The 22,484-nt window shown below is 55.1% G+C and overlaps 1 protein-coding gene across 1 annotated transcript; it reads right to left on the bottom strand.

Moving 5' to 3' along the window:
- Positions 1-268: 268 nt before the first annotated feature.
- KLHL26 (kelch like family member 26) lies at positions 269-17,216 on the bottom strand. Its single transcript, XM_059489753.1, has 3 exons — positions 17,113-17,216; positions 5,605-5,787; positions 269-3,014 (listed from the first exon to the last, which is right to left on the bottom strand). The coding sequence occupies exons 1-3, from the start codon at positions 17,157-17,159 to the stop codon at positions 1,433-1,435; spliced, it is 1,812 nt and encodes a 603-aa protein (XP_059345736.1). The 5' UTR covers positions 17,160-17,216; the 3' UTR covers positions 269-1,432.
- Positions 17,217-22,484: the final 5,268 nt, after the last annotated feature.

Here is a 22,484-nt window from a genome sequence, read left to right as displayed (position 1 = left end):
GCCCTCCAAGTGCAGCATTCCACACTGCAACACGTCCTTTTCATCCATTCAGTACTGCAAACCAGCACACGGAGAGGAACAGGGGAAACTCTGCATGGATTTATCTGGAATTCAGATTGCCAGCACCCTCCATCCCACCCAGAGGTGCTCTGATCCCCTGGATTCCAGAAAAATCCCTGAGCTGTGGAGCTCATGCTTCACACAGACCCCTCCAGGACTCGCCAGCACACCAGACACAACGAGTTGTCACTAAAGGTTGCAGCCCAGGATTTATTTCAGAGCAGAATGCAACAGCTTCTCCACAAAAGGAGACCGCGTGCATCCAAATCAAGCTGACACAGATACAAAACAAAGCCCTTGGAAACAGAATTCCTGATAAAAGCAGAGGTTTTTGCAATTCATTCGTCAAATTAAATAAGGAAAATGGCTTGGAGGAGAGGAAAGTTCAGGAAGTGTTCTGTGCAGTGAAGATTTTACAAAAATGGCAGAGCCATCACAAACCAACCCATTAATTGAAAATACCACCACAACAACAAAAGCACATTCCACCGGGGCTCCCATCGTCTGGGGATGCCAAGCAGCTCATCCACGTGGCAGGGAAGAAAACCTTGCAGCTGCTGAGGGAGTAGCACCCACCTCCTTTACTGGAGGAAGAGTTGGGAAAGGTGAAAACCCTGACCCAGAATCTGCGGGAGCTCTTGGCTTCACTGACTGCAGAGCTCTTATTGCCAGGACAGCCAAATTTTTGGCACTTCTAAACCCAAATAATCATGCTGTTTATATATAATCAAGCTTTCACCATGGCTTTAGTGCTGCAAACCCTGCACGCCCCAATTAAGGGAGAATTTCTGCACTAGAGGAGCTGGAGGGGCTGAGGAACTGCAGCGTGATCTGAGCAGTGAAGACGAGAGGTGTGCAGGGATAAATATTCCCTTTTTCAGGAAGGGGAAATAAAAGGAAAAGTCACCTTTGAAAAACAGGGATCTGCCTTCCCAATCCAAGCACCTGAGCTCCTGTAGCTCCCACTGTCCTTTTATTGCTTCTGGAGGTCAGTGTGTTACACAGGTTTTGGTTTTGTTTTGTTTTTTTTGTTTGCTAAAAAACCAACAAAGCGTCGCACGATGATTTTTTTATTTTTGGAGCTATTGATAAAAAACCCTCACCTGATCTCTTGGAAACAAGACTCCAGTGCTGAGTGACTCCTGAGCTGCCAATGTTTGCAGTGCATTAAAAATACGAAAAGTTGGCAAAACGCTCCCCCCGCCACAAAAATGGCTGAGAGAGGAGAGAAAAGCTTTTCCCAGCTGTAACATCTGTTCAGTCTGCCTGGCTGGCAAGTGCTGCTGCTGGAGCTGGCTTGCAGGGCTCCCCAGCAGGAGCAGGGACATTCTGGAGCTGTTCTGTCCTTCCCTGTCCCCCGGAGCCCCCCGAGTCACCTCTGGCTCGTCACCTGCGGGAGGATGACGGGGGCGCAGGCGATGCCAGCAAACGACTCTGGGAAGTGCAAGTCCCTCTCCCACTCGTCCGTCTCCGTGTTGTAGACCTGCACGATGCTGGTGACGTTGTTGAGGTGCCAGTTGTAGCCCCCCACGATGTAAATCTTTTTCTCCAGGAGGCAGCAGCCGGCCTCCGACTGCCCCGCGCGCATGGGGCTCACCGTGGTCCACTGGTCCGTCTCGGGGACGTAGTACTCCACGGCCAGGACGTCGAAGCAGCGATCCACGTGGTCCATGCGTCCCCCCAGGGCGTAGATCCTGCTGTTGGCGCTGACCATGGCGTGCAGCACCCGCGGCTCGTTCATGGGCGTCTTGAACTCCCACTGGTCGGCGGCGGGGTCGTAGCAGTGCAGCGCCTTCTTGTCCTCCACGGAGATGCCGTAGCCCCCCGAGATGTAGAGCCTGTCCCCCGCGGTGGCGCCGGCGTGGCCCCACGTCCTGCGCTTCAGGGAGCACACGTAGGTCCACTCGTTGTCCTTGGGGCAGTACTTCTCCACCGAGGCCAGGCTGCCCGAGCGGTTGCGGCCGCCCGTGGCGTACACCATGCCGCGCAGGACGTTGAGCTGGAACTGGATCCTGCTCTCCTGCATGGCCTGGATGCGCAGCCACTGGTTCAGGTGGGGGTCGTAGCGGTAGGAGACGTCGACGGCGCCCTCCCCGCTGCGGTACTGCAGCTGCTGCCCTCCCACCAGGTACACGAAGTTGTCGAGCACGGCCACGCACGAGTGGCTGCTGCCCACCTCCATGGCGGTGAGCTCGCGGAACTGGCGCCCGGCCGCGTTGGGCAGGCAGAACACCTTGGGGCTGACGGTGCGGTCGTTGTCGGTGTAGGGCGTGCCGCCGAAGGTGACGAGGGACAGCACGTCCGAGCGGATGGCCGTGCGCGGGGACTGCATCTCGTGCTGCCGGAAGGGCAGGATCTGGTAGTTGAAGGCTTCCAGCAGGTACTGGCGGCACAGCACGTCCTCCACCATGATGTCCAGGGTCTGCACGCTGTCCACCAGCTCCGAGGACTTCATGAGCGGGAAGCGGATGTGGCAGAGCACGCGGCTGGCGCTGGCGCGGCGCGCGGGGTCGAACTGCAGCCAGCGCACGGCGGCGCGGAACAGCTCGATCTCGCTGCAGCTCTTGAGCTTGTTGCTCTGCAGGAAGAACACCAGGCGCTCCAGGGGCAGGTGCAGGAAATCCTCCTCCTCCGAGATCTGCAGGAAGTGCCTGAAGGTGAAGGCGTCCACGGATTCCTTGAGGGACGCCAGGCTGAAGGTGGTGGCCATCTGGCCGATGTTGAGGCACGTCTCCACGCTCATGGCCGACTTGAGGAACTCCTCGCACAGCTCCACCACCGGCACCATCTGCAGGAAGACGGCGGCTCCCAGCACGTCCTGGATGCAGTCGAGGTCCAGCGTGACCTCGGCGCTGTAGGCGAAGTCGATGATGTGCTTCAGGCCCTTGGCAGACACGCCCTTGAGCTCGATCACGTCCTGGCTGGCTTCTCTCATGCCGCCCGTGAACATGGCCCTGCAGGTCAGCAACACAAACACAAAACCCCCCCTGCTTCAGCAAGAGATGCAGCACCTCGGAATTGGGTTTTGTTTAACGCTCTGATTCTCTCGGGGCGGGGAAGGGGGGAATAAATCAAGGCTAAATCTCTACGAGCCAGGAGAAATGAGAGTGTGCAATGACTTACATAAGGCTTGCATAAACAGTGCACTGAGGAGGAATATTCAGCAACTGGAGAAGTTTTTCAATCCCACTGGCAGCAGGAATAGGAGCAGACCACAGGACCAAGCTCCAGGAAGAGGCAGAGCTGCCAGAGCAGGAGTGAACAATTCTGGACACCAATAAATCCGTGATATCCAACCAAAAAGGATCCCAGGGGATGTACACCAGCTGACTGGGAGCCGTACCCTGAAGGGTTTTAGGTGGTTTTAGGTTTAGGATTTGGGGGCACAAGGAGGGAACACACCTGTGGTGGGAGTTCAGTGACCCCTAGCAGTGAGGCCTTTAGGCCCTGTTATCCTTTACCTCACAGGCAACTACGAAATGGCTCAAAAATTGCAGGTGCAGCACATCTCAGGAACAGCTTCGGTCTTCCAGCAGAACCTCCCCTGCAAGGCTCCCTCCCAAGGCCTGAAAAAATGGGAGCTGCAGCCCGGGCAGCAGGGGGCTGACAGGCAATTAAACACAAATGGGGGGAAAAAGGCTCAGTTACAGCACAGCTGCGAGCACAGCACCAGCCCAGGCCAGCAGAGCTCAGGCCCTGGATCTGCTCCTTGGGAGGCTCCCCAATTCCACAGGAAGCACATTCCACACCGAGGCCTGGAGGCTGCGGCTCCCAGCGCGGGGCCGCGGTGGGGCTGGGGCTGCACCTGTGGGGTTTGGGCCCTTTTTGGCGTTTGGGCCATTCCCAGCCCGTTCCTGAGGGGTTTGTTGCCCAGGGGTGGTTGGGGGTGAGGGTTTGCACCCCGTGGTGCTCAAGGAGCAGTGGCAGAGCAGTTGTGGGTCAGGCAAAGTCAGAGCAGGTGACATGGAGTGACACCGGTGACGGGAGTGTCACTGCTCCCTGCCACTGCACACACATCCCAGCAATCCATGAAATGTCACACCAAAGGTCTCAAACCTGCACTTTTTGGGCTGGTTTTTTCCACCTGCTCTTTTCCATGGGAAAGGTAAATCCGTGGTGTCACCAGAGATGCCTGTGCCGACTCCAAGGTGAGAGTCAGCCCCAAAAAATGCTGAGCAGACCCTGCCTCGACACGGGAATAAAGGAATATCTTGGGAACGCTGTCAAAAGACAGGAGTTCCAAGTTTCCTGTCCAAACCAGGCTAGAAAACCTGCTGCCTTCCAGCATAAACCCAAGAAATCCTAAATGACCTAAATGAGGAAATATCTGCCTGTGAGATCAGCCTGCTGTAACCCAGTGACCAGGAACGCTGTTCCCAATTATTTGTCCGTGCAGCAGATGAGAGCATTGTGCAGAAATCCCAGCACATCCCCTGTCCCAGCCCTGATCCCTTGCCCCAGAGGACACACAGCCACGTGTGTGCTGCTGCACCAGCTGAGCAGGGAGAGGAAAGCCTCCACTGAGCCTTCATTGTTGCCATGCTGAAGACAAATCATCAACTAGAATGCAATTCCCTTCAAAAGTGTTATGGTTCTAAAATGCTGATTATATAAATGCTTCAATTTCACTCTTTTCCCTCCCCCTTCCCTCAGAAAAAAAAACTACAGAGTGGTTTCAAAACCTGGATTATTCTGCTGTTGTTCCCCAGGACAACCTTCCTGAGCACCTCTGAAGTTCTGAGCAGGAACCCACTGAAGGTTCTGAGGAGGAACCCACTCAGCAATGAGACTCTGACAGTGGAACCACCCTGGCAGGGAGGAACAAACAGTGCCATTACCAACCCAGAGCAGCTCCAAGGTTAATGATGTGTCCTCAGTTTGGAGCCCCCATCCCTGGAGGTGTCCCAGGAACTCCTGGATGTGGCACTCGGTGCTCTAGGCTGGTGACAAGGTTGAGCTCGATGGCCTTGGAGATCTTTTCCAACCTCACAATCACAATTCTGTGATTCTGTGACGGAGGCAAGATGGATGAAACTTCTATTTTCACTCAGGACTCTCTCTGCATTGATTTGGCTGCAGAACTCCTCACAGTGCTTTGGTTTTCAGCCCACACCAGCTGGGACAATTCTCCCAGACCTTCTGGGACCACACTTGGTGCTCTCAGCCCAGGGGCAGGGAGCCCCACAGGCAGAGCAGAGGTGGCTACACAGAACAGGAGGATGGGGTGCCTCATTTTGGAGCCTCACTGCCACTTCCAAACCAGCTCAACAGCAAAAGCAGCACCAACACCTGCCCAGGTGGGGTCCAAACCTCAGCTTGGGCTCCTGCCTTGGCCCAGCAGCTGCAGCTGAACAAACCTGAGTGCAGAGGGACTGCTCCTGAACCTCTACCTGCCTGCAGGACACTCATGGAGCAAACCAAACCTCCCAAGGCTTCTGCAGGGTGGGACTTTGGGATGTGGTGGGGAAGCTGGGATGGGGAGGATGGGGAGACAGCAAACCCACGGGAAAGGTGAAAGTGCCTGCTTCCCTATGGGGTTCTCACCTGAAATAGTCACTGCAGGCAGCCAAGACAACTTTATGAACCTGAAACACTTCATTATTTATAGTGAGGATGACATCAAGCAGCTGAGCCTGGGCTCGGAGCGAGGCCAGTCCCTGCAGCAGCGTGGTGCTGTGGCCAGGAGCAGAGAACGTGCATTTCAGGGTGCTGTTCTTGTCAGCCATGCTAAAAACAGAACAAGAGAGACAGCCTGGTTTGAGATGAGCACAGAATGTCACACACCCACCCAGCCAGATGGGGACACAGCAGCTGGCACCAGCTGGAAGGCAAACTCCCACCTCAGAGCCACCCAGGGAACACCTCGAGCTCCCTTCTCCCAGCACAAAACACTTGCATGATTTGCACACGATTATGCTCTGGCACTGCTGACATCCCTGCAGCACACGTGGGGCTCCAGACACCAGCCAGACATCTCCTGGGGCCACAGCCTCCAGGGAACGTTGGTGTCTCCACCAGAGCCCACCCTGACCTGCACTCCAACCACAGCACCCAGCCACACTTGCTGCTCCTGCCCAGCACCTTCCCTGGTGCAGCTGCTGCATCCCTGCTCCTGCCTGCCCCACCTGATCCTTCCCTGCTGCCCGACCCCCAGGAGAGGAGCAAAAAGCAGAATATTGCACGGCACCGGCTGCCCTGAACCCCGTCAGCTGTTGGAGCTGTTGGTCAGCAGGGTGAACACCTCCCTGCTCTTGCCAGAGCCTCTCACGCCGCTGCCCACGGCAGCCCGGGCTCTGCCTGCCCTCACACGCACTTGGCAGGGGCAGCAGCAGGGCCCTGCTCCAGGGGAGCACCCTGGGGATGCTCTGCAGAGAGCTCCAGGAGCCACTGCAAGGCGCCCTGAGCCGCTCCTGGGGAATCCCAAATTCATCTGTAGAATTTAATCCAGCTCTGGCCGACTTTTCAGGATCACTGGGGAGAAAACACAGGGATCAACGGTCAGGATGGAGCTGATGTTTCCAGGAGCATCCTGCTGCTTGGTCCCTGCCTTTTTGAGGAATCTCTTATGGAAACATGACCTCAAAACAATCCCAAGGAGATTATCCCGAGTCTGGGAAGGTGTGTGAGCTGCTCCAAATCCACAGTGGGAGAGTGCACTTAGGACTGCACCTAGAGGGAATTATCATCACTATTATTATTGTTATTATTATTATTATTAGTATTATTATTATTAATTAGGTGGAATCAAGCAAGGGAGCCAAAAAGGAGCAGGCAGGGTTGAGTAATCCCAGGGTTTGCTCCAACCCTCCTCCCTAAGAACAACAACAGCCACACACAATGGACCAAACGCGCCGGCGAGGTCAGGCAAGAGTCAGGGAGATGGGATAACAAAAAAGGGGATGTAAACAATCCTCAAACAATGAGGGACAGGGGACAGGGCTGCTCCTATCGGGTTGCAATTTCCTGCAAGCTTTAGGGAGAGGGGAAATCTGGGATGTCCATCAGAGCTCTGGGAGGCGGCTCTGGAGCTCAAAGCAAACCTTGGCAGGCTGGATCAAGCTCCTCAGGCTTGGGAATGCTCCTCAAAATCCGTGGGAGCTCCTGCTGGGATGGCTGGGGGTGCTCAGCTGGGGTGGGGTGGTCTGAAATGCCCTCCCTAAAATCAAAGCGCTCCAAAGAGCCTCAGAGCAGAGCGTGGGGTGCTCCTCGCTGGAATAAAAGGGATTAGCACGAAGGCAGCTGCTGACAGGACCTTTATCCACACTCTGCAAGCCAAGAAATGTCTGTCCCGAGGAAAAGAGAGGGAAGAGATTGGAGGGATTCTCAGCATGTCAAACCCCTTTCCCTCTCCTGGCCGGAACCTGTATTTGCTGGGGAGGAAGGAGGAAAGGTCCATGAGCAGCACAAAAGCCACAGCTCCAGGCTGGACAGGTAAAATCCACAGGGACGGATCCAGCAGGACCCCAAATTCCTGAGTTTGCGTGACTTTGTCACACTCCATCTCTGCAGGAGTCTCCTCATGCGAATTTTCCTCAGTTTTTAAATTTTTTTTTGGTACTGATTTCAAACATTCGCCTTCCCAGCCTTGGGGCTCATCCCTATGGGGATGCTGCCCCTGGATCCACAGGCAGCACAGGTTCAAACAACCAGTGTCACCTGCACGAATATTCCTTTATTTTTTCCTTTTCCTCAATTCTCTTTTACAGGATTAGCTCGGGCGGGTTGGGCAATCTGTGTGGCATAAAGCTGTTTGGATGTGGCATTAATTTCAACAGGTAATGGAACAGCCACTCCAGGAAAAACTCCGTGTTCTGGTCCCTTTGTCTATTTACAGGGATAGAATAAAAGGATCCAATGATTACACAATACCCTGAAGGAGGGGAAAAAAAAAAAAAAAGTAAAACAAAAGAAAAGCATCACTAATGTCCAGCAAAAAAAAAAAAAAAAAAAAAAAAACAAACCAGAAGGATTTTAAGGAGGAAAAAAAAAGCTGGAAACAAAACAAAGTCCACACAAAGCATGAGAAATCAAGTAAGGGATTTCTGGAAAACAAAGGGGGAGGAGGAGAGGTGAGAGAACAGCACCAAGCCGTGTTTGCTCTGCGGGCAGGAAAAAGGGATTTGTGATAAGAGCAGGCTTGGCTGGGCACGACGGCATGCCTGAATCCACGGCCTTGGCAGCACTGGCAATGGAGGAAGAAGAGGAGCAGCAGTTGGATGCCAGAGAGTGAAAAATAAATATAAAAAAGCCCGGAGCACAAAAGGAAGCCTTGAACATGTGAGAGCGCCTTTGTGAGGCTGTCGCTATCTCATCCCAGATCTCCAAATGCCGTGTACTTGTTGCTTAACAATTTGTTACAGCAGGAACAGCCTGGAAGACAAAACTTGGGAAGAGTTTTGTCTCCTCCTCCTCCTCCTCGCAGCTCAGAACGTGCCCCGGGAGATAAAAGCCTTTCAGCACGACGGGGAGAAAGTGTTTATTCTGCTGCTTCCCTTTCCTCGGAGGCAGGGATGGGGAGCTTCTGGAATTTTCCTGGGGATGCTCAAAAAGCTGGAGTTTCACGGGGGTTTCACTGGGTCAGCGTGGAGCAGGGTCAGCCAATTTTCTCCATTGGAAAAACGCAGGACACAAAAATCACACCCGCACCAACATCCCACTGTGGGCACCCCAGCACCCAACACCCTGCCACCAGCAGGCCCTCACGTGGCTCTGTGGGCACAAAGGTGGCTTTGCAGAACAGGATTGCCACTTTCCATACGGAAACAGCTGTCAAAGGGATCTTTTTATACCCATGGCACGCACGGCAGGGGCAGCTGGAATCCCACAGCAGAGAGCCAGGGGGGTGATGCCTTATGGGCAGCAGCCTCAGAGCTCTGGGAACATGCCGGGAACATCCCTGGGACATCCATGGGACACCCCTAGGACACCCCTGTGACCTCCATGGGAACATCCCTGTGACATCCCTGTGACACCCCTGTGACACCCCTGGACCATCCCTGTGACATCCCCGTGACATCCCTGGGACGTCCCTGTGACCTCCATGGGAACATCCGCGTGACATCCCTGTGACATCCCCGGGACATCCCTGGAACACCCCTGGGAACATCCCTGTGACACCCCTGGAACATCTCGGTGACATCCCTGTGACATCCCTGGGACACCCCTGTGACACCCCTGGACCGTCCCTGTGACATCCCTGGGACACCCCTGTGACCTCCATGGGAACATCCCTGTGACACCCCTGGGACATCCCTGGAACATCCCTGTGACACCCCTGGGACATCCCTGGAACATCCCTGGGACACCCCTGGGAACATCCCTGTGACACCCCTGGAACATCTCGGTGACATCCCTGGGACATCCCGGTGACATCCCTGTGACATCCCTGGACCGTCCCTGTGACATCCCTGGGACACCCCTGGGAACATCCCTGGGACATCCCTGTGACATCCCTGTGACACCGCTGGACCATCCCTGGGACATCCCTGTGTCATCCCTGGGACACCCCTGTGACACCCCTGGAACACCCCTGTGACACCCCTGTGACATCCCTGTGACACCCCTTGGAACACCCCTGGGACATCCCTGGGACACCCCTGTGACACCCCTGGGACACCCCTGGGACACCCCTGTGACATCCCTGGGACATCCCGGTGACATCCCTGGGACACCCCTGGGACACCCCTGTGACATCCCTGGGACATCCCTGTGACACCCCTGTGACACCCCTGGAACACCCCTGTGACATCCCGGTGACACCCCTGGGACACCCCTGGGCACCTGCACAGCCCAGAGCCCCGGAGGCCGAGATGCTGAGGGCCACAGCTCCAGGACCAGCTCAGGCACAAAGAACACCCCAAGAAGAAGCGGCCCTGGCGCTGCCTCCTCCGCTCCCCACGGCGTCACGTGGCAGCCAGGATGCCTTTCGAGCTAATGAATCATTTTTACCAAATCTGTCCTGATGATTAAAAACATCAAAGCTGGAATTAAAGGCTTACCGAGCATGAGTTCATATTTCAGCATGTTTGCAACCACTGCACAAGCACAAGTGGAGAGAATTAGAGCAGGACAGATTGTAACATTTCAGTGATTGAATTAAGGGAGAAAAACCTGCCCGTCGCGTTCCTCCTCTCCTTTTACAACATGGAAGGAGGGGCACTTTGGTGCTCTCCATCCCAGCTCAGCATCCCCACGTTTCTGGGCAGGTGGTGCTGGGTCATTTTTCATCCAGCAGAAACTGGAGGGGGCTTGGCAGGATTCCTGAGCAGGGCAAACTTCCAAGAGCCAAACTCTTCCAGAAACGCCAGCTCCAGAGGTGGGACCCTGCAGGGAAGGGCTGGGGGACAGCAGGGGAAGGGGGGAAAGCAGCAGAACGTGTGGAAAAGCACCAGGAACGGAGTGGCACAGCTTTTCCAAGGCTGAGCAAAAAGGGCTGGGGTTGCAGAATAGCCAGCGAGGCACCTGCAAGGCATTTTTTGTGGTGAGAGAGGCAGAACTCCCATAAAGCTGGAGAGTAACTTTATTTAGAACATAAGGTATGAATATTAAAGACCTTCTTTAGGAACCTTTGACAGGCAGCATTATAGATATTTTAATAATGCAAATCATTTAATGCCTTTAGTTTCATGCCTAAGTAAAAAAACACATTTAGATTCTGATTTTTAAACTACAATTAAGACACTTAAAATCAAAACAAAAGTCAAACTCCCTCAGATAAGTCACTGGTAGCCATGGTGACTGTAATATTTCAGATCCTGAGGCTTTATATCACATGCCCAAACGATGAAAATGAGTTTTCAGCACTTCACACTCACAAATGCTATGTTAGGGCAGAAAGGCTGAGCCCTTCACTGCGGATTTGCTGCCTCCCAGACTCTCATTTGGGATTTTGGGGGAATATTCCTGTGGCCTTTGCATCCCTCTAACCAGACACAGCAAGGAGCTCCCTTGGGAGTTTGGGGCAAGGAAGATGAGGCAGAAAATTCCTGCCCTGTTAACCTGCTTGTGCTCCCAACAGCACTCACAGCGATTTCTGGCCAAATCAGAAATCCACAATAAGCACTGAATGATCAGCAACTAATTAAATATTAACACTCTGATTGAAGGGGATGCTTTCCAGCGAAACAAAATCATCCTCAAGAAAGATATGGGCGCAAAGAAAAAAGTGTTTAATCGATTTCTTTGTTCCTTTTTCCAACTCCTTCCCTTAATTTCTCCCATTTCCCTCCTCTGCCTCCACTCATTTTCCACTCCTGACACCATCTCTTTCATCAAAGTAATAAATAAAAGGAGAGAGCCTGAGACTAATATTGCTGTTTAAAAGTGACTGGCAATTTGCAGGGCTCAAATGAAGAGCTCACAAGCGGGGCTGAGTTTCAGGAGTGATACTCTGTGCGAAAATAATGCACCCATGGAAAACGCCCCAAGCGCAACGGGAAAGTTTGAAAAGTCTCCAGCCTCAAAATTTCAGGGAATTTATTGTTTGGCAAAGGGAGAGCAAAGAAACATTCACTATTTAAGAAAGGAAAAGGACAAAGCCCAGCGAACAAAGCTTTTTTTCAGTTCTGTTTCAGGCTCCAAAGGCCGGTCCCTCTCCCAGCAGCCGGACTGCTCAGCCCTGGCACGGGGCTGGGCACCGCTGTGCCCACACTGACCACTGCTGGCCAGCCCAGGCCTGACCAGCCTGCAGCTCCGTGCAAACAGCAACTAAAGCTGGATTTTACATGAGCCAGGAGGCAGCTGGCCCATCGTCCAGTGCTTTCTGCCTCAGGTCCTGCAGATCCCCTCATTTCTTTATCTGCATCCCATTTCCCCCAGGCTGCAACCAAGGACACCCTGGAGCCCAAAGGTAAAGCAGCAGGAAGCTTTTCCATTTATTTATTTGCTAAATATTATTTTTTATGTCCTTAGAAGCCTGAGACATTTCCAAAATCTCTGTTTTTCTTTTCTTCTGCGCCGGGCTCGCTCGGGGCCCTGCAGACACACACGAATTTCACTCTGCTCCCAGGCATCAATCAGGAGGTTGTTTGCAAGCCAAAGGAGGTGGGATTTTGCTTTCTGCACTAATAAAACTGGATGGCTGTCAAAAAGCTGGCTGGCCTGGTAAAACAGAGCAGCGAAAAAGTGGAGGGTGAAAGATGTGAACATGTTCAACTCTGCCACCGCCCGGGGTTCCAACGTGAGGTCTGGGCAGGACATGCCGTACACAGGAAAAACTGAGAGGGGGAAAGGAAAATAGCAATAAAAAAACCCCCAGAATGAGATTTTTTAATGCTTCTGTCACAGAGCCAGAGGCATCTTGGTGCTGGTGCAGTTTGGTGCTGGTCCTTCAGCAGCCAGAAGGCGCAGAGGACTCTCAGGTGAGAGGTGCATGAGCCCAGGTTTGGACACCAGGGCTTGGAGGGGCAAAAATGTCACAGTGAGATTAATGACAAGGATCTGCCATTGCTCTTTTTTCATATTTAGAGCTACCACAGGGGGTTTGTCCTGTACCGGCTTTTCCTCAGTCCTGCCCAAAGCTGGTGACAGCAGAGAGGTGACATCTGGAGAGGTGACATCTGGAGAGGTGGCACCCATCGCCACCCATCCCTGCCCTGTCACCACCTCGATTGAAAATGAGAAGATGCTCCCTCACACCACGAACTTGATGATTATTTTTTGCCAGCCCCAAACCTGATCCCTCTGAGGCAGAACAAACAGAGCAAACACAAAAACCACTTGGAGCACGTCCACGCCAGTGACAGCAGGGACAGAGCCAGGCACCCAGGGACCCTCAGAGTGTGGAGTTTACATCCCACAAAGTCCATGTACAGCCCCAAGCTGGGGCTGGTCACACACTCAATACTCGCTGGCAGCCCTGCCTCAAACACTGCACATTTCCCCAACGCTGCAGAGCAAAAAGTGAAATTCGAGCGGTGCCACGTCCAAAATAACCCAAAAATGCGAGCAGTGCCCGGCTGCTGGAACAGCCCGAGGGAGCAGCGGGTGCTCCTGAGCCTCTCCCAGCAGTGCAAAGGCCGGGAGGCACCTAGTGGTGTCGGGAAGCACAGCAGAGCCACCAGGGCCACCCCACAAGTGTCACCTGGGCCACACAGGCACTGCTGGACCTGCCCTCCTGCCTTGTGCCCGGCCCAGTGCCACCCTGACACCTCTGGAGCCCAAAATCTGCCAGGACCTGCCAGCTCTGGGAGCCCAGCAGAGCTGATCCATGGCATGGTGCCCATCCCAAAATCTGACAGGACCTGCCTGGGCTCTGCACAGCTCAGCCACCTCTGTGTCCCCTTCCCTGTGGGGACAGCCCGTGCCAGCTGTGCCAGCTGTGCCACAGCTCTGGCAGGAGGGTCCCCAGTGCCAGGAGCCCACTCCCCACTTTATCCCACACCCCCATCCCGCTCCACACCTGGGGAGAAGTCAGGGAAGTTCCAGCTTTTCCAGAGGTCCTTGGAGCAGAGCCTGTGCCAGGCCGTTTGTGCAGCAGGATGGCACACCCTGGGCAGTGTGGCAACAGGACAGGAGCAGGTACGTGCAGGGCAGGTGCTCCTCTCCCCTCCCTGCACCTCCACCCTCCACACTGGAGCCTGGCAACAGCCAGGGAGCTCAGGCAAACCCAGCACAAAGTGATGGAGCAGCAGAGAGCAGCAGCAAACACAGAGCCCCGTTGCTCCACGGAAATGGAGGAATTGGTGGTTTCCAGCACTCAGCATCAAATTCCAGCTCAAATCCACTTGCAGCCCATTGCTCTCCTGACCTGAACCCTCTGCACTCAGGTGTGTCCCCATCACAACATTGTTTTCTCTCCCAGCTGTGTCTTGCACAGGCTTTGTGCCACCCAGAACAGCTTTCCTTAAAGATCCCAAATTTCTGTGCAACTCCAGCATTTCTTAATAAATGACAAAGTGGGAGAGACACTTTAACCACGTCCTGCTGTGCAAGGCTCCTCCTCACAAAGCCACACAGCGCTCAGAGGTAGGACAGGAACCTGTGGAGCATCCCCCAAGTTCACTTTTGGTGTAAATAAAACCCCCAGCTCAGGGCTCTCCCCACACTGCAGGAGCAGGCTGCAGTTATTTTTACAGTGATTCAGCTTGAGCATAAACATTTACACCACGTCTACCAGATCTAACAACTAAATCTGTCTGAAACTTGCCATGTGGCAGAGGATAGATCATAGAAACCCCACAAAAACTCCACTTCAGCTCCAAAAGGGAAAAAATACCGAGGCTGATTGAAGGGTGAGGCTGTAGGAGATGACAGGAACACCAAAGCAAGGCAGGCTCACAGCCCTTATCTTCCCCCTTTGGGGTTTTACTCCATCCCCATGGATATTCCTCTCCTTCCCAGCACTTTCTCAGAAGGAATAAAGTTTGGGAAGCTCAGGTCAGCACTCCCTTGATGGGAACCCAGACATTTGTGACAAGACCTTGCCTGCTCATCCTGATTTTCACAGCAAACACTCCAGTGTGCCCTTCAAGGGATTTCTCCCAATTAATTCCTCAGCAGCTTGTCTGTACACCTCCATTCATTCCCATGGAAAGGCCTGCAGAGGGACATTCTCTCCAGCATCTGGGATGATGTTTTTCCCAGATTTTTGTGCTTTGCACAACCCCACCTCACCAAGGCTGCAGCAACGACGGCTCAAGCGCAGAAGCTTCTCCTGCTGAGGGTCCCAAAAGGTCCCAAGTTTCCTCTCCCCAGTCCCTTGGAGTGAATTCTGCAGCCTGAAACTCTCCCTCTACGTGACAGAGAGGACTGGGAGTAAAATATGAAACCTAATTGTAAGTCATGACATTCTACCCAAGGAGGAAGAGAGGAAAAAAACACCCAAACCCCGAGTTTATTTGAAAACAGAAGATCGGGGCAATTTGCTTTTCAATGCCCAGGAGCGGCTTTATCAGCATGTCCTTTTGTCCCCACGGTCCCGCAGAGCCTGCGGTGAGTGAATGGAAGGGCAGGATCCCAGCAGAGCAGCGAATTCAGTGAATTCTCCTGCTCGGGGCAGCTCCCGGGCCAGCGGTAGCAATTCCAAAGATGGAAATTCTGCCCGGGGCGTCGGAGCTGCAGTGCTCCATCCAAATGGCATGTGTGAAACAGCCCCGAGCCTCTGTCCTCCTGCCTCAGGGAGCAGAGAAGTGCAAAAAGCCACCAGTGGAAGCACCTAACAAGGAATCACTGCTGACAGGGAATGCCCTTGGAATCCTCCTCACGCTCCACAGCACATCCCAAGTCCTCCATCAGGTTTCTCCTCCTATTCCCCAAGAAATCCACCTTCAAACAAGCAAAAAAAAAAACGTTTAAACTGCCGGCCAACAAGAAGCAGGATCCAAACTTGAACGGGCTTTGCTTTAAAATTAACAAAGAAAATAAACACTCAGCGATAGGGAACATGACGGAGCTGCAGCTCGGGGGAATAAAACTGCTGCAGCTCCAGCCTGGGTGATTTATCACAGCCCTGAAACAAATTACTTCCATTTCTCACTGCTGCACACCCAGGGAACTCCCAAGTGCCAGGGGAGAAGTGCTACCAACACCTGGAGTGAGAAGTGCTGGGATTCCTGCCTGAGAAAGGAAAGGGAGGCGCAGAGGGATGAAATGAGATGCTGCAGGTGACACAGCGTGGAGCTCCACAGAGCACAGATGGTTATTAGGGGGAAAAAAATAGAATAGATCTATAGGTGAGGATTCAGAGAGGCTTCTCCAGGCTGAGCAATGCCTGGGAGAGCTTCCCCTCCGCGGTGTGACACAAACGGGTGGGGATTGCAGGAGGCAGCGCTGAGGATAAACCGGGCTTTGAGGGGAAGTGACAGCCAGAGAGCAGCAGGGAAACATCCCCGGGACAGACAGCACAACTGATGCAGACAGCACCAACATCCCCGGGACAGACAGCAAAACTGCCCCAGACAGACAGCACAACTGCCCCAGACAGACAGCACAACTACCCCAGACAGACAGCACAACTGCCCCAGACAGACAGCACAACTGCCCCAGGCAGAAAGCACAACTGCCCAAGCGATGGTGAGGCAGGGAAACAAACCCTGGGAACAGAAACTCCTCCGTGAGCAGGTACCACCTGCAACACCCAGAGCATCCCCCTGAGAGGCACCACATCACCCAAACAGGTACCACATCACCCGGAGAGGCACCACATCACCCCAAAAGATACCACATTACGCTGACAGGTATCACATCTCCCCAACAGGTACCACATCACCCTGAAAGGTACCACCTGCCCCGTGCCCCCTTCAAAGCCTGAATAACCCTCCCAAAATCAGGGACTGGGGGTCTGCAGGCACAGCAGAAGGGATGGGGGGCAGCAGAATGGCAAAACTTGGGTGTCTCTGCAAGTGCTACACCTGGGGCTTTGATAAACCCACAGAGCTGGTGGCTCCACAGAGCTGACCCAGGGTGGGACTCACTGGGTGGATTCCCTGTGGGATTCACTGTGTGCATTCACCGCAGGATTCACTATAGGATTCACTGGGTGGATTCCCTATGGGATTCGCTATAGAATTCACACTATTTTCTACTTTAGAGCCTCCCCCCTCACACACCCCACGAGCAACAGCATCTCTGCTCATCACGGTCCCCGCTCAGGACAATCCCTGGCCTGGGTACACCGAGCACCGGGCACCGAGCACCGGGTACACCGAGCACCGGGCACCGAGCACCGGGCACCGAGCACCGGGCACGGAGCACCGGGTACACGGAGCACCGGGCACCGAGCACCGGGCACGGAGCACCAAGCACTGAGCACCGGGTACACCGGGCACCGAGCACCGCGCACACCGAGCACCGGGCACCGAACACCGGGTACACGGAGCACCGGGCACCGAGCACCGGGCACGGAGCACCAAGCACTGAGCACCGGGTACACCGGGCACCGAGCACCGCGCACACCGAGCACCGGGCACCGGGCCGTGCTGCCGCCCGCCAGCGCCCCCGGGCAGCGGCTCTCGGTGCGGCCCGGCCGGCGCTCGGTGAGGCCGGGCCCGGCGCCCCGCGGGCCGATGGGGCCCGGCCCCGCTGCCCGGCCTAGGCCGCGCCGGCCCCGCTCACCTGCTCGGCCGCTCCGCGCCGAACTCGGCCCCGCCGGACTCCGCCATCGCCGAGCGCCGCCGCCACAGCCGCCGGTGCCGCGGGGGAGGCGGCGGGGCCGCCGCGTTAAAGGCGCAGCAGCGGCGGGGACCGGGAGCCGCGGGCTCCGCTGCGAGCCCGCCGGGCCTGGCGCCGCCCCGCCGCCACCGCCACCGCCGTGTCACCGCCCCGCGGGAGAGCGGGGCTGGCACCGCTGCCGGGATGGGGACCGGGGACTGGCACCTCGAACCGGGGACTGGCACCTCTGCCGGGGCTGGAGTGGCTGTCACTTCTCCCGGGGTTGTGGGATTGGGGCTGTCACGTCCCCATGGCCAAGGTGATCGGGGCTCTGTCACCCCCCAGAGTGCAGGGACCCGGACTCTGTCACCCCTCAATGAGGACTTTGAGGCTCTGTCGCTGCCTCCTGGGGTTCTGTCCGCAGGGATGTCCCAGCAGATGTCACCTCCCTGCAGCTGCGGGGTCGCACGGATCTGTCACCACCCCCAGGCCACCAGCTCCTTCCCTCCGAGCATCATCCAGCTGATGTCCTCCTTTGCTGCAGCCTGAAATCCCAGCACTTCCCTCGGGATTGCACCTGCGGAGCGCTCAATGTCACCTGCGGATCATTGTGTCACCTGCAGAGAGCTCAGTGTCACCTGCGGATCGCTGTGTCACCTGCAGAGCACCCAATGTCACCTGCGGAGCGCTCAATGTCACCTGCGGGGCGCTCAGTGTCACCTGTGGATCGCCCAGTGTCACCTGTAGATCGCTCAGTGTCACCTGCGGATCATTCAGTGTCACCTGTGGATCACTCAGTGTCACCTGCAGATCACTCCGTGTCACCTGCGGATCCCTCAGTGTCAGCTGCAGAGTGCTCAGTGTCACCCGCGGATCATTTAAGTGTCACCCGTGTATCCCTGAGTGTCACCTGCGGCACCCATCACCTGCAGCCAGCCAGGACAGCCGCGGTGGGGACAAAGCTGCCGCCAGGCCGCTCGGAGCAGGGTTGCTGCCCGCAGCCGCCCGTGCAGGAGCAGCAGTTCCCTCCAGAGGGTGCCGTGCTGTCGCCGGAGCTCCCCGCGGTGCCAAAGCCGCCTCCGTCCCCACACATGGTCGGCATCAGAGCCCTCCCGGCTCTCCCCAAAGCCGCCGGGGCCGCGCGGGGTCCGTGTAATTCCTAAAGCCGCCTCGCATCTGCTCGAGGGGGCATTCCAGGCAGCAGTGGGAATCAGGAAATTATTCGTAGCGCCGGCCCTGCCAACGGCCGGGGGTAGATTTCTTTGATTTCCCATGCTCGGTGTCCACATCTGTAGAAGGGAAAGGGGGGAACTCGTACATGAGAATAAACGCGTTGGAGAGCCGTGAAAACTCCCTTTCAAGTCAGCCTGATGAAAACTTCGTGTTCTGGAGCTCTTTGCTTCGAGGGGAGCAATCTGTTTCGAAGAGGAAAAGCTGTGTATTTTTCTTATTTAAACCTCCTAAATCTGCTGGAGCATTAAAAATATTTGGCATTTCCACAGCGCATTTCATTCCCAGCTCCGAATGCGTTTTACAGACGTTCATTAATTAAGCCTCGCGAAACCTCGGGGAGAAGGGGAAGCAGTGCTTATTAATTTGCTATTTGTGTTGCTGCAGCACACGGAGACCCCGGCCAGGACCTCGGGGCCTTGTTATTTCAGACACGACCTGCACAGAGCAGGAGCTGTCAGCAGGGGAAGAGGCCGTGCACGGACCCTCCTGGTGTTCCATTCCCCGTCCCTGCTGGAATTTGGGGCTGCAGGAGCTGCCCCCCAGCTCTCCCCCATCTCCAGGGGTGCTCTTTTTGTGTTCTGCTGCTTGGGGGCAGCTCCTGCCCCTCCTTCCCAGCGCCTCGTGGTTGTCCCGCTTCCAGCTCGGCTTCATTTGACACCTTCCCCTTCCTCTGGGGGTCACTTTATGGAATCTCGGAGTTATTTGGGTTGGAAAAGGCCTCCAAGACCACCGAGTCCAAGCTGTGACTGATCCCCAGCCTGTCCCCAGCCCAGAGCTCTGAGTGCCACCTCCACGAGCTCCTTGGACATTTCAAACCTCCCTGGGCAGCCCCTTCCTGACCATCACCATCCTTTCCATGAGGAAATTTCCCCAATACCCAGCTTGAGGCCGTTCCCTCTGGTCCTGTTGTCCCCTGGGAGCTGAGCCTGAGCCCCCCAAGCTGTCCCCTCCTGTCAGGAGAGCCCAAAGGTCCCTCCTGAGCCTCCTTTTCTCCTCCTGAGCCCCTTCCCCATCTCCCTCAGCTGCCCCTCACCTGGTCAGCACACCCTGATCTGTGAAAGACTTCAAAAAAAAGCTCCCCCTCTGTTATTTTTATGTCCCCCCTGATATTTTTAGGTCCCCCCCTGATATTTTTAGGTCCCCCCTGCTATTGGAAGTGCAGCTACCCCTGTCCCCCAAGGGCTGTGCCCTCTCCATCCCAGGTGTGGTGGCAAGGCTGTGAATGTTCCACCTCTGCTTCCCCTGCAGGAAAAGCAGGGCCGGGCTGGATGCTGTAAATGCCTTTCACGTGTTCCCCAGATCCCCGTTAAATGGAACCCCAGAAGGTCTCTCAAAGCAGGAAAAATGCATTTCTAAGACCCTGGGAGGAGGATGTATTCCATAACGACTCTGGTGACCAGGCGTGCTGACTTGTGTCATGTGGAGAAGGAGCCAAGGGGGGGATTTCTTGTTATTTCATATTGCTGATGGGATTTTACCTCTGGCAGCAAATCCAGGAACTTTTTAGTTACCATTATTGTTTGATTTTATGGGCCATTTGATATTTATTTTTATTTCTCTTCATTATTTGTTGAGTGCACTTAGCCCCCTTTCCCGAGCAGCCTGCCTTATATCTAAGGTGAATTTTATGACCAGTGTTAGCACAGCAATCTGAGCAACTCACACAACTGTAATATATTTATCCTGTGCACTCAGTGCATCCAGGCAGGCCTGGAATTCCTACTGTGGAGAGCAGTGGTCTGCCTGGAAAATCCCAACTCTAACTGGACTGGGTTGAAAAAAATAAAAGGAATAAACTCCAAACTACTCTGCATTATTCTATTTACATTCTTCTTCTTTCTGATCTTGATTTCAAGCCTTCAGGATCTATTTGAGTCATATTTTCACCTTTTTTTTCGTTTGTTTTTCCCCTTGCAAAACATGAGGTTTCTCCATGTACCTTTTGCTGCAAGCCAAGCTCTTGCGTATCCCACGGCTCCCACAGCTGGACTTTAAAATCCACAGCCAGCACTGGGAGAGTAATGACAAAATCATGAGCTGGCAGCTCTGCCTTTCCCTCAGACCTCCTCATTTCATCCTGCTCAGGAGCAGGAATTCCTCACAGCTCCCAGCACCACCATCCAGGAGTTTTATTAATTTTTTTCCCAATTTTTGTTAGATTTTTCTCAGCACGGGGTTTTTCCCTCAATTCTTGTTACATTTTTGGCTGCTTTATTTTCTCTCGTCGTGAAGGAGGCTGCAACGACCTCCCTCGCTCCTCCTGGTGATATCCCAGCTCTGTGTCCTGCCTGCCCTGAGGGTGTGGTGGTGTTTCTCAGTGCCAGCGCTTCTCCCTGCTCTTATTCCCTCTGGATTTCTGCTCCCTGCTAATCCCTGGGTAATCCTGACACGGCGTGAGCCTGGGCAGGGTCAGGAGCACAGGCTGGGGTGTGGCTGCTGTGCCAGCTCGATGGACCAGCCCTTCTCTCCCTTTCATCCTGCCCCTTTGGATGCATTTCCCGTGGAGATGTTTGAGATGTTCGATCTGCTGTGGGCAGGGGGACGTGGATCCTCCATCCCCTCCTTCCCCTGCAGCTCCAACACTGCCAGGGCCCACTGCAGAGAGAGAATTCCATGGGGAGCAGCCACCAAGGGATGTGAGACCCTCAAGGGTGTGAGACCCCCAGGGATGTGGAACCCCCAAGTCCCTGAGGATGAGCTCTGTGGGATGAGCTCTGTGGGCTCCCACCATCCTGGGGTGCAGCCAAGCCCTGCATTCCCAAACTCCCCAATTTCAGAGACAATCCAACAGAACCAGCACAAAACCTGGCGACAGCAGCATCCCTTCCGTGCCAGGATGGAGCCAGCCTGGCTCTCTGGCTGGATGCCCACCCTGGGGAGCAGCAGTGCCACCTTCCCCAGCAGGATGGAACAGGAATATGGGAATACTGCCCCTGTGAGGAGCAGGAACGAGCAGGACACAGAGCACGTGGGGTCTGGCCTGGGGGAAGGATCAACACCTCTGGCTGGAATCTTGGGCTCCTTCCAGTCCCACATGGAGAGCTGACCCCCTCAGGAGCTGGCTCCTGCTCAGTTGGCAGCATTGGCCATTCCCAGCTCCATTTGGCACCGTGGTGAGGCCACGAACCCACAGGTCCCCTCCGTGTCCCACACGTGTCACCCCCCAAACACCAGGGATGGCTCCAGGTGCTGCAGCACCACCCCAGCCCATGGGGAGCCTGGTTCCCTTCAGGGAGCCTGGTTCCCACCCAAGCCAGCCAAACCCAGCTTGGCTGTGCTCCTCACCTGGCAGGAGAACACAGGAACGAGCGGGGAGCGCAGCCCCTCGTGTTCCAAGCAGTGACAATGGAGGCCAGGGGATGGAAAATGCCTGTCCTGGCTGCAGGATAATGCCTGTCCTGGCTGTGCTCTGGGGTTCTCCCCTTCCCCACGGCAGCGCCAGGGCCCAGCAGCTGCGCCAGGCCCGGCACCACGCTCAGCTCTGACATTTGAACACGAGGAATAATTTGGCTTCATTATCCCCCCCCCCCCGCCCCCCGAGGGTCCCTCGAGCCGGGCTGGAATGTGCGTGGTAGGGACAGAACCAATCCCATTAGCACCAGCAGATTGTTTTTCCTTTGGTTTTGTTGTTGTTGAATCACCCGTGGCTCCGGGCTCGGTAGGAAGGAGAGGAGACCCATGGATGTGTTTTACCGGGCAGAGGAGACACACAGATGTGTTTTACCGGGCAGAGGAGACACACAGATGTGTTTTACCGGGCAGAGGAGACCCATGGATGTGTTTCACTGGGCAGAGGAGACCCATGGATGTGTTTTACCGGGCAGAGGAGACACACAGATGTGTTTTACCGGGCAGAGGAGACCCATGGATGTGTTTCACTGGGCAGAGGAGACCCATGGATGTGTTTTACCGGGCAGAGGAGACCCATGGATGTGTTTTCCCATCCCTGGCATGGTGCTGCCCTGCCCAGTTCCAGCAGCTCCATGGGGTTTCCATCTCTGAAGGCCTTGAGGGCTTTGTGCTGGTTCCAGGCACAATTCAAAGGAGAATTTGTAAGGGATGGGGCTCAGCTCCACATGTGGGGTCAGGAAGGTGCTTTGAGC

The sequence above is a fragment of the Ammospiza nelsoni genome, chromosome 27, assembly GCF_027579445.1.
Source record: "Ammospiza nelsoni isolate bAmmNel1 chromosome 27, bAmmNel1.pri, whole genome shotgun sequence".
Taxonomy (NCBI): domain Eukaryota; kingdom Metazoa; phylum Chordata; class Aves; order Passeriformes; family Passerellidae; genus Ammospiza; species Ammospiza nelsoni.
The sequence above is the reverse complement of the archived record's forward strand: the minus strand, read 5'-3'. Positions and strand labels throughout refer to the sequence as shown.